The sequence below is a fragment of the Tursiops truncatus genome, chromosome 3 (assembly GCF_011762595.2).
Source record: "Tursiops truncatus isolate mTurTru1 chromosome 3, mTurTru1.mat.Y, whole genome shotgun sequence".
NCBI lineage: Eukaryota > Metazoa > Chordata > Mammalia > Artiodactyla > Delphinidae > Tursiops > Tursiops truncatus.
In genome coordinates this window covers 26,568,951-26,581,510 of record NC_047036.1, presented here as the reverse complement: position 1 = coordinate 26,581,510, position 12,560 = coordinate 26,568,951, and the positions used below count along the sequence as shown (strand labels likewise).

Below are 12,560 nucleotides of genomic sequence, written 5' to 3'. Positions count from 1 at the left end.
TTTGCAACATGTGCTACTTTTTAAGAGAAAAAGAAATGTGTGTAATGAATTGCTGCCTGAAACCTGGAAAATTTATCTAAAATAATAGATATTCCATTGTAAATTCTGTACCTTAGAGCAGGATTTCTCAACCTCAGCACTGTTGACATTCTTTGGATAATTCTTTGTTGTGGATAGCTGTCCTTTATGTAACAGCATCACTGGCCTCTACCCACTAAATACCAGTAGCACACATCACCACCTCCTCCGCAGTTTAACCATCAAAAATATCTCCAGACATGGCCAGATATCTCCTGGAGGGCAAAATCTCCCCTAGCTGAGAACCACTGCCTTACAGCATCAGAAGTATTTAAGTCATCTCGGTAATAGTTTCTACCTTAAATGTTTTCCATAATTGGAGTTAGAATACAATATTTTTCTTGATATGATTTCCTTGTAGAGATTTTTTTTAACTATAGTACATAATAAAGAACTATACATATAACAAATACTTTTTTAAGTTCCTAGGTTGATCAGTTTTTTCTTTCTTCCTAATACTTCTTATCCCAGTTTGTCCTCCCTGCTTTGTGATATGATCTTTGATCTGAAACATATGTGTGACCATCTAATTTATTCAGATTAAGGAATGAAAATTATGCAACAATAACAAATAGGGTGTTGGTTAGGTGGTTTATTAAGCTCAAATACCTGTTCTTTTGTAGTCCATGATTAAATTATTGGGAAATGTGCTTTTGATTTAAGTTGATTAAACTCCTAGATTTTAAAAATTAAATTGTATTATGTTTATTCTTCTACTCCACGATATAGCCAGCAGCCAGCTTCGGGTGTAGCCTACTCTCATCCAACTACGGTTGCTAGCTACACTGTCCATCAGGCTCCAGTAGCTGCTCACACAGTTACTGCTGCCTATGCACCAGCAGCCGCCACAGTTGCAGTTGCCAGGCCTGCTCCAGTAGCTGTTGCAGCTGCTGCAACAGCTGCTGCATATGGAGGGTACCCCACTGCACACACAGCAACTGACTATGGTTATACACAGAGGCAACAAGAAGCACCTCCACCACCGCCCCCAGCTACTACACAAAACTACCAGGTAAGAAAACTACTTTCATTAGCCTTAACATATAGGTTCAGTGGCTTCAGTATTTAATGTAATGTCCAAGCCAATGCTTCTCAAATTTGGGTCTTCCAAAATATACCTCTAATGATACAGAAAAGTGAGTGTGTATTCCTATAATTTGGGGGTATACTCCAAGCATTAAGTTTCCTTGCAGTGAGTTTTATATTAATAATCCCCCAGTGCATTGCACTCCACTCTATATATATGTTTGCTTTAATTAAAAAAATATAGTAATTGGGACTTCCCTGGCAGTCCAGTGGTTAAGATTCTGCGCTTCCACTGCAGGGGGCGCAGGTTCGATCCCTGGTCAGGGAACTAAGGTTGCACATGCCACATGGCGTGGCCAAAAAAAAAAGATACATTAATTACTGGTTAAGTATTTTAATTTCATTACAAGTTTTTGAGAAAAATTAAGACATATAGGGTCTTCTGCCCCTTTTTTAAAATTTTTATTTATTTATTTTAGGGTCTTCTGCCTCTTGTTGGTACTATGGCATTATTTATCCACTTGGGACACCCCTGTGTCTCCTATTTTGAGAACCATGAGCCTCAGCTGAATAGGACAAATTACATAGTGTCTTCTTGAAACTTATCAAGGGTGGAAATTCTATTGCCTAAATGTACATTCTTCCCTCAAGGTGTTCTTTCTTAGTTTGTAATAGAAATTGATCCTGCTCTTAATTCATCTAATTGCTTCTTGTTAGGTTTATAGGGACATAAAGATCTAAGTCTGTTTATGGTAATATAATTCTCTTTATGTCTGATATGACACTAAATTACTACCTGCTTATTTAATTAAATTTGGCCCTAATCCTTTATCCCATTTTTTGTTCGTTTGCTTTTAGAATCTGTTTTTTAAACTTTGGTCCTTCTGGACTTTGCCTGGTTTTTAAATATTCTTTCTAAAATACGGGGATTTATTTTGTTAACTAAGAAACTGACATGAATCAGCAATATTAGTATTTGCTATTAATATTTAGCAGGTTACTAAACTCAGGATTACTTTAACATGTGTGATTGTTTTCATTATGTCCAGAGACAGAATATAATAAATTTTATTGGTTTTGATAGGATGTATGAAGCCCATCATTTTCTGGGCCCTGCCAACTCTTTCTGCCTTTCCTCCTGCATACATCAGGTGTACCTCCCCAGTTCTCCTCATTATATGCAGTGCCAGAATTCACCCAGCTCTCCGTGATCTTCGTTGCCTTGGAGATTTATATTTAGCGTTCCTTTCCCTTGGAACCTCTGTTCCCCTTTCCTCCACCTGGAAGCTCCTACTCATCATTATGTTAATGAATAGTAGTAAATAAGGAAGAATGAAAAGAAAGCTGGAACAGTCACAAAGCTTAGAACACCCAGGTGTTCTTTACTGTGGCATCCATCTTTAAGGCAGATCCGCCAAGCAATTTTTTAATAAAATTAATTTTTAAAAAAAATAATGCTTATTTTAAAATTTTGATGATTTTTCCGATTGTAAAAGTTAAGCATACTGCTTAAAATGGTTTTGACCTTATTTGATGAAGTCCAAAATGAATGCCCTTTGTATTGAATTTGAATCTTCTGTCTCTGTTCATACATATTTAGGCTTTTGTTTTCTTTTATTGCGTTTTTAATATAGTAAAGATGAAGGTTTTTTTCCGTCTGCCACTTCACTCATAGCAAGATTTTCTTTCATTCTCTTTCTTTAGGACTCGTACTCATATGTAAGATCCACAGCTCCTGCTGTAGCTTATGATAGTAAGCAGTACTACCAACAACCAACAGCAACTGCAGCTGCTGTAGCTGCTGCCGCCCAGCCTCAGCCTTCTGTTGCTGAGACCTACTATCAGACAGGTGGGTTTTATTAACATCCGCCCTTTCATTGTACACTATTGAAACATATTATTCAAGGTGTTTTTTAACGAAAATATGCTTTTGAATCCATCTAAACTCATTGTGTTATATTACCTTGAGGGGCAGGTTCTAACCATGTCCTTCTCTTTCTCCACAAGAATGCCTTTGAGTCCCAAAGAGAGAAGATCTTGGAGGCAATTCATAATCATGTCCTTCCTTCCTGAAAGTGTATTTCATATCTGTTCTTCAGATTATAGTTCTTTTCCTGTTGAAATAAGCTGTACAAAAGAAGTTGTGGCAATAACTTCTGGCCACCTTCTTCTCGTTGTCTGAAATGCCCAGACATAACTGCTGACTGCCTTTGTAACTAGTGGAGGCCCTAGTATGGTTTCCATTTTGTGGACCCTTTTTTTTTTGGCCATGCCGTGCAGCTTGTGGGATTAATAGTTCCCCAACCGGGGATTGAATCCGGGCCCTCAGCAGTGAAAGCTCGGAGTCTTAACCACTCCGACTGCCAGGGAATTCCTGTGGACCCATACTTTTAACTCATCTTTCTCTGATCTGTAATGACAGTTGGTTCCGTTACCAGCCATTGATATTACAGTATGTATTAATGGTTTGAATGCAGGAAGTATTTTGTTTGCAAAGAAGCCTACATATTTGTAGTCTTTAAAAGATAGGTTTTTTTCATAGAGATTTAATTGAGAACTTTTAAAGCAAAGCTCTCTTAGTTCTGAAAAATAGCAACTCCTTTACTTTAATTTTTTTTTTTTTTTTATCTTTTTTTTTTGCGGTATGCGGACCTCTCACTGTTGTGGCCTCTCCCGTTGCGGAGCACAGGCTTCGGACGCGCAGGCTCAGCGGCCATGGCTCACGGGCCCAGCCGCTCCGTGGCATGTGGGATCTTCCCGGACTGGGGCACGAACCTGTGTCCCCTGCATCAGCAGGTGGACTCTCAACCACTGCGCCACCAGGGAAGCCCTGATTTATTTTTGAGTAATACTTTTTTATTACTATTTATTTTATTTTATTATTTTTTGGCTACATTGGGTCTTCGTTGCTGTGCACGGGCTTTCTCTAGTTGTGGCGAGCGGGGGCTGCTCTTTGTTTTGGTGCACAGGTTTCTCATTGTGGTAGCTTCTCTTGTTGCGGAGCGTGGGCTCTAGGCGCATGGGCTTCAGTAGTTGTGGCTCACAGCCTCAGTAGTTGTGGCTCGCGGGATCTAGAGCTCAGGCTCAGTAGTTGTGGTGCACAGGCTCAGTTGCTCCGCAGCATGTGGGATCTTCCCAGCCCAGGGCTCAAACCCATGTACCCTACATTAGCAAGTGGATTCTTTTTTTTTTTTTTTTTTCTGTACACTGGCCTCTCACTGTTGTGGCCTCTCCCGTTGTGGAGCACAGGCTTCGGGCGTGCAGGCCCAGCGGCCACGCCTCACGGGCCCAGCCGCTCCGTGGCAAGTGGGATCCTCCCGGACCGGGGCATGAACCCGCATCCCCTGCATCGGCAGGTGGACTCTCAACCACTGCGCCACCAGGGAAGCCCAGCAGGTGGATTCTTAACCACTGTGCCACCAGGGAAGTCCTGACTCAGATCTTTCTAGGGTACTTTTAGTTCTAAGATTGATTTTATGAGTCCCTTAAAAGTGGTTTAAAAATATTTTGCATTATAATGACCCTGACTTTTCTTATCGTCTCTTTTCTAATGATTTGTGGGTACAGTGAACTATAATGAACTTCCTGATTAGTTACCAAGGTTAAATAGATTGTGCTTAAGAGTACTAAAGTGATCTAAGAGTCAGAAGACCTTGGTGTAGTCTGAACTCTGACATTGACCATGTGACTTCTGTGAATCATTTAGCTCCTGGACATCAGGGTTTTTTGGTAAAATGTTGTACTCTTCTATATGTTGTGTGGATCAAATTTCATGCTATGTGTAGGAAAAGTTTTATAAACTCTTAAGTGCTATTTATTTCAAATACTTTTACTTAACTAGGCATGAAATGAGTTTGGCCCCTGATATTTGGGCCTTTCTCAGAAAATTACATTTGTATGCTTTACTGATTATTAATAACAGATTAATTATTAATTTAGTGATAATAAGTCTCATAGATTCTTAAAGTATACATTTGTTTTAATATGTTCAGGGGCAGTGGAAAGTTTAGCAGAGACATTAATGGTAGCCATTTAAGAACAGCCGACTCATGCTATTGACATTTGAAGAATTAAGTCAGTAGCACTTTGTGGGTTGTAATTAGATTGAAGTTCACTATGGATAAAATCAGTAAAATGCCATGAATAGTATATGAAAAAGTTCCATGTAATTAAACATTGAAAACTTCACTGTGACTTAAATTATACTTTGAGGCTCTCTCTATTCTGTTCCCAATATTAAGCATAACTCTCAAGTAGACTGACTAGCCCAAATACACACATACACACACATACCCTTTTCTAAAAACTTTGTTTATTGCTAACATGTTTTAAATAGTGCTGGTGTTTTAGTTGGAAATTTTGAACAATGTCATTTTGGAAATATGTAAAAAGCATATGTGGAGGGATAGTAAATTTATACAGATGCTATATTTTATTAAGTTGGTGATAAGAATTTTATCAAGAAGAAATTGCTAACATAAAATTTACAGTTAATGATGTTTACATTTTTTTTCTAGGATACTGGTACAGTAACTATAGTGGTTCACCCTTCTAATTTTCTGATGTCTCTTTCCCAATTTAGCCCCTAAAGCAGGTTATAGCCAAGGTGCAACTCAGTATACACAAGCCCAGCAAACTCGACAAGTGACAGCCATAAAACCAGCCACACCAAGTCCAGCTACCACTACTTTCTCCATTTATCCTGTATCCTCCACCGTACAGCCAGTAGCAGCTGCAGCTACTGTGGTGCCGTCCTATACCCAGAGTGCTACTTATAGTACCACGGCAGTTACTTATTCTGGTAAGGCTGATAAACTGTGTTTAAATGAGTAACCAAATTAAAAAGAGACTCACCAAGAAACTATCTTGATTTTCTATGGAATGATCTTACTCCCAGTAGCAAGAATTGGATTAATTGATAGGCGTTAATACAAATATATGTGCATAATGTGACAAATGAACCATAATCGAAGTTGTAAGGGTTTTTTTGGTTTGTTTTTTATTAATTAGATAAAATAACACCTAGTATTCTACAGGGTCATTTCCTGTCTGACTTTTCCAAATGAGTTTGAAAGTTCAAAGTTAACTTCAGGAAATAACCACTGACAGATTCTTTATATTGTTTTTTCCAGCTCTCAAGAAGCTATATCTTCATATTTATCCTCAGGAATAAGTAACCTTGAAAATATTGGGGGCCTTTATAAACATCCATAAGATGATGGTTATATAACACATCTCTTGGAAGGACAGAGCAGATTTATTTTCCTTAAATAATCATATATTTTCCCTGGAGAAAAATAATTACTAAAACCTTCTTGCTGTGCCCACTGCTCTTCCTAATTTCCAGCTGAGGTACTTTGTAGTGTTGCAGTGATGAAAGTCACACATGGCTTTTTTGAAGACACTTAGCCTTGTATTACTGCATGGTTTGTTGTTGTTTTGCATTTTATTTATTCCTTAATATGCTGTCTTGTTCCATGGAGGATTTAAGGTGACATAGGCCGTTGCATTTCTTACCTCTTGATGTTTTTGTGGTAGCCTAGCTACTGAATTTCTAAACTATTTTTTTATTTTTTAGAGATTTTTTTATCTCTTACCCTATGTCAAATCCTGTGCTTGGTGCTAGGGATAGAAATCAGGCAGGCATGATGTATTTGGGATCAACAGTTATTGTGCTGGAATACAGGATACATGGGGTAACTATCAGGAGCTGAGGCTGGAAATGTCAGTGTGGAAAGTTTTGTAGGGTCTGCTGTGGTGTCTGTGTTTATCCTGTGGGCAGACAGGGTGCTAAAGAGGAGATCTCAAGAAGGGGAGCAATGGGAACACATTTATAAGTTAATTAAGACAGCCATGTGGAAATGAACTGGCATGAGGAGATGTTGTTATTCGGGATTGCCCAGTTACAACTTTTCTGCCTTTCTCTGATTAGCTAGTTATAAGTGTAAATGGAGTTATTTCAATGAAATCTGTTTGGACACTAAAAAAAAAATCCACATTAGCTTTAACAAAATAAGGAATACGATAGTATCCTTTCCTACTCCTTGTTTCTCTCTTGACTGTGCTCCTTCTCCCACTATCTTTTCTCTGTCTCAGTGTTTGTCTCTCTCAGTTGCTTGAATATACCTTACACAGAATGAAGATAATTATTTTTATTTACTGCTTTATTATGTAAGTAATACATCATTTTAAACCTTGAAAGTATGGATTAAAAAAGGAGAAAAAATTAAATTACTAGACATCTACCCCTAGACATTAATTACCATTAACATTTTAGTGCATGTCCTTCTAGACTTTCTTCCATGGGACTATGCATATATAAACATGGTTTCTTTATAAAAATGAATTTGTCTTGTATCTACTGTAGTGTAAACTCCTTTCCTCATTGTGAATGTTCTTTCTAAGTATAGAAATATACCATTCCTTGGTTTCATGTTTTTTCCCCAATTTTAGAAAATTTTAATTCTGCAGAAAAGTGAAAAAATGTTATAGTACAACAAATGCCCGCACAACATTTACCTAGACTCACCAAGTATTATTTTAATACATTTGCTTTATCTCGCCTCTCTTTAAACATATTTTCAAATGGTTCAGCAGTGTTTTATAAGTTGCAGGCAACATGGTGCTTTGCCTAGAATTCTTCCACATGTATTTCCTAAGAATAGGGGCATTCTTTTATATAGCCACAATTCAGATAAGGAATTGGACATGGATATTATCTAATAAATTTTCTCCAGTTGTCCACAAATGTCTTTTATGGCTGGGCTTTCTCTGTGGTTAATGTATTTGTGTTTGTGCTTTGTTTTAAATTTAGGGTCCAGTCAAGGACTATGGGTTGTATTTGGTTGTTAGTTTCAGTTTCCTTTAATGTAGAATAACCCCTGTTTTTATCTTGTCTTTCATGACCTTGATGTTTTTGAAGAGTTCAGACCAGTCTTGTAGAATATCCCACAATCTAGATTTACCTGATTGCTTTTATGTTTAGATTCTGGCAGCTTTTTAGTTAATTAAACTACCTATGTGAGCATTACATTTCAGCACATCAGGTGCACAAAATAAATGTCAGTTTATTCCTTATTGATGGTGCCAAGTATAATCACTGATTAAAGTGGTGACTACCAGATCTTTCCATTGTAAAGTTACCTTTTTCCATTTTATAATTAACCAAGTAATCTGTGGGCCTATTGCTCAACTACCTTTCTCTCTAAGGTGTTAGATCCTATGAAAATCTCAGTAACTGAATCAGGTTCTCCAATGGTGAATGCAAAATCCTTTTACTAAGAATCAATGTAAAAGGATTTGGATTCTTAGACATTCTTCCCTAAAAAGGAGTCCCCTCACCCCTTCTTTTTTAGTATTACTGTGGGCTCCTTTTTTATTCAGTGTAGTATCCATTGCTTTCATTTTTCTTTCTGAGGCACACAGTGTCCCAAATTTGGCCAGTGGGATCCTTTTCAAACCAACTTTGAGTCTTTTGAATTTGGCATCATTTGTCTTTGAGCACTTCTTTCCTTTCTGGCACAGTAAGATGTTATTCTGCCTGATTCACCATTGTATCCCTAGCATCCAGCATAGCATTTGACATAGGGTAAGAGATAAAAAACCTCTGAGAAATAAAAAAATATTTTTAAAATTCAGTAGCTAGGCTTCTAACAGCCAAGATGCAACAAAACATCAAGAGATAAGAACTGAAATTGCCCATATCACCCTAAATCCTGCGCAGAACAAGACAGTGTATTAAGGAATAAATAAAATGCAAAACCACAACAAACTTTGAGCCTTTCCTGCCCTAGACTCACAATTAGCCATTTCACAAAGGAACGCCTTGGTTTCTGCATGGCATTGGTATTTAGAAACCAAGATCTATGCTTAGAAAAACATAGTTTTTAATGACTAATACTGTCTTATTGTATGCATGTGCCACATTTTAAAGGTTCTTTTTGGGGACACTTAGTTTCATATTAAGGAAAAACTAGAAACGACACTAGGTAAACATCCTTTTATGTAAAGATTTGTGTGTTTGCCAGTTGTTTCCCTAGGATAAATTCCTAGATTTGGAACTGTTACATCAGAGTATATACACTTTTTAAGGAACATGTGATACACAATGTGAAATTGCCATCCAGAGAGATCATTATTAGGGCTTCTGAATTCTGTATCTGCAATTTTATATCAGCTACAACTTAAGTCAGCTATTCTTCTTATCTCATTAAAAATGAGTTCTAGAGTATTGGTACCTACGAAATGATGACTTGTAGTATGATGCATTTACTGTTGAAGTGATAATTTTTGTTTCTGATACCATACCTTTAAAAATTATATTTTAACTGCTATAATTATGCAACTTTCTAATTGACAGGTATTTATAATAAAGGTGCTTTTTAAGTGAAACTGTTTTAGCATTTCCAGATTGAGCTTTTACTTAATTTAGAGACACATCCTTATATTTATTTTCCCATAGTGCTTTATAAGAAATGTACGTTTGTTTCCTAGTAGTTATAGGAGATTTAAAGGTGTTCCTTAGCAGAATTCCAGAACCTTCAGCCTACCTTTCAGTTTATGCTTTGATTTTTTTTTTTAAAAAGCTAAGTAGTAAGCTATAATTAAGCTTACCTTTTTATTAGTTTTAGACTACATGTGTACAAATGAAGGAGGTTATTTTGTAAATATTATGCTTAACCTAGTGATTTTTGTTGTTTAAATAACACAGAGGACCTTATGATCTCTTAGCCTCAGTTTTTTCATCTCTAAAGTAAGTATAGTAATACCTGCAATACCTAACTTATAGTTCTGTTGTGAGACTTCACTGTGTCTGGAACACTGCCTCCCATATGGTGAATTCTCAATTTTAAACCTAGGGAATTCCCTGGCGTTTCCAATGGTTAGTACTCAGCGCTCTCACTGCTGTAGGCCTGGGTTCAATCCCTGGTTGGGGAACTAAGATCCCGCAAGCCGTGAGAGGTGCTGCCAAAGGAACAAAAAAAAAACCCTAGAAGTCCTGGTCATCCAGCATTGTAGGATGCTGCTGCCCTTATTCTCCTTTTTATTTTCTTGATACATAATTCCTGAAGTTATATTTTAAGTGGCATGTTTACAGTTCCTACACACAACTAGTCATTTGGAAATTTTATATTAATAAAGATTTTATATAGAAATTATGGTCCTAACCAGTCATAATCCACAAGTAGCTTTGTTATTTTAAAAATCAGACAATTTTATGGTGTTGTTTAAAGAGCGAAATTTAAGCTGTACATGTTTCCGACTATAAATGTGCAAGTATTTGGCTGCGAGCTTAATTATATTCTTTTATCACAAACTTCAGTAATAGAGGCCACTGGTAGGACTGACAAAGAATTTATTGATTTTTATAGAATTTTTCTTTTAACCAATTATACCAAGTGTTTTCTAATTTTTAGAACTCTGTTCATATGCTTATTATTGATGTGTTTACCTGCTTCTTTCTACTTTCATTTTTAGGTGTTTTCTTCGTTACCACATTTTCTTTCTTTATATCTTCGTAAGCATTTATATAATTTAATAACCTGACATAAAAGTCTATGAAGGTTTTTCATAAAAGTTGCCCAACTACTTTCTCTCTCTCTCTCTCTCTCTCTCTCTCAATCTGTCCGCTTTCAGATTCCTATGATTCTGATTTCCCATGCATCTTAACCTTCACCTTTCCAATTCTTATTTTCTCCCCTGTGTGTGTAATATATATTGGAGTCAATGTGTCATAAGTCTTTACTTCTCAGTATAGCAGCCTGCATTTGAGATACCAAAAAGTTCAGTTTTCCTTAAGTCGTTCTCCTGTGCCATCATGGCAACTAGGAATCTCTCTCTTGAGCCTTAACTCTTGGCCCACTCATTTCCACTTTAGGGGAAAGGATGATAATTAGGGAGTCCAGCAAATTTCCAGAGATCTTAGTTTAGGAAGCAGTAAGTTTTCCAGTTTTGTGATAACATAATCATAACCATACACCATGTATATATTATATCAATAACTAGTCTAATGTGTTACTCATCAAAGACTTTGAACAATGGAAATGGATAGAATCCATACATTTAACCAGAAAATTCAGTGCTTTTTCACCTTTTGGAAGATGAGAACCAGTGTATTTGGTTCTTTATTTCAAAATCTTTTCTTTGTCGTCCTAGATGTTCATCTGAACTCCAACTCCATATTATGGACTTCTGCTAAGCTTTATTCACCTTGCCTCTCCAGACCAGCTTCTATCAGCTCCTTGCTTTTATTGGTTGCACAACCCATCAGTCAGTCCCTGGGATTCAGAATCTTGGTGTCATCTTTGTGTGTTTTCCTCTTCTTTCACATATTTTATCCTCTAAGCCACCAAGCATGTAAAATCTTACTTTCATGACTTCCTTCTTTTTTCCTTTCTAGTATCCTAGTTCAGACTCTTCCTCAAATCCAGCACTTCCCAAATTATTCAGAGGAATTCTGCTTGGGGAAATACTAATAATAGGTTCTATAACCACATAATTTTATCAAGCCTATCACTTCCCTCCAACGGAACTATAAGCCTTCTTGAAAGCAGTGTCCAAGTCTTATTCTTACTTCATATCTCCATGACACCTGGCACGTATTGCGTAAATACTATGTTGGTTGACTTACATTAAAAGGAAGATAAGTGAGATTTTTTTTCCCCAGGTTTTGTAAATAGGCACATGAAAACCTACCTTTATTAGCAGCATTTATTGGATTTACATTCACAGCATTTATCTTGGCCTTTTATAATTATGTAATATAACCTTTGTTTGATTTTATCTGTAAGGTACATCTTATTCAGGTTACGAAGCAGCCGTCTATTCAGCTGCATCCTCCTACTACCAACAACAGCAGCAGCAACAGAAGCAGGCGGCGGCGGCGGCGGCAGCAGCTGCTGCAACAGCTGCTTGGACAGGGACCACCTTCACTAAAAAAGCACCATTCCAAAATAAACAACTGAAACCAAAACAGCCTCCCAAACCACCCCAGATTCACTATTGTGATGTTTGTAAGATCAGCTGTGCTGGACCACAGGTACTTATGTTGTATGCTTTACCATGAGTCTTCAGTGGTTGGGTTTTTTGTTTTTTGGTTTTTTTCCTGTTGGTAAACTTAAAATAAGTGATTTAGGGAAGAATCTATTTATAAAATCTAGTGAGTTCAGCTTCCTTCCCAACTTTATTTGTTAATACTTTATTTAAGGGTATCTAGTTTTCGTATAAAACTTTGATAAGCAGTTTGGTGGACAAAAGGCATAGTATTTGAAAAGATCAGATTTTGACTCTTTAGTAGTTTCTTCCAGTTATATCCACTCCCACCCTTGCTCAACCTGTGTACCTTCTTTTTAATTTACTAGATTAGTTCTGTCTACTTTTCAAAACAGAATTTGTAGAGTATTTTCAGTTACCAGCATTTGCTGAGTTACACCAAATTAGGGAATATTTTAATATAT

The 12,560-nt window shown here is 36.9% G+C and overlaps 1 protein-coding gene across 5 annotated transcripts in view; it reads left to right on the top strand.

Moving 5' to 3' along the window:
- Window positions 1-12,560, top strand: part of ZFR (zinc finger RNA binding protein) — a 75,354-nt gene that overhangs the window by 17,604 nt on the left and 45,190 nt on the right. For all 5 annotated transcript variants that reach the window (XR_012330641.1, XM_019930185.3, XM_019930186.3 and 2 more), the window contains 4 exons: window positions 808-1,090; window positions 2,809-2,953; window positions 5,687-5,905; window positions 11,895-12,142. Coding sequence is in view for 4 of the 5 variants with exons in the window: in XM_019930185.3 (XP_019785744.1) it covers window positions 808-1,090; window positions 2,809-2,953; window positions 5,687-5,905; window positions 11,895-12,142 (895 nt within the window). In the remaining variant the exon portion in view is untranslated. The remainder of the gene's footprint in view (window positions 1-807; window positions 1,091-2,808; window positions 2,954-5,686; window positions 5,906-11,894; window positions 12,143-12,560) is intronic.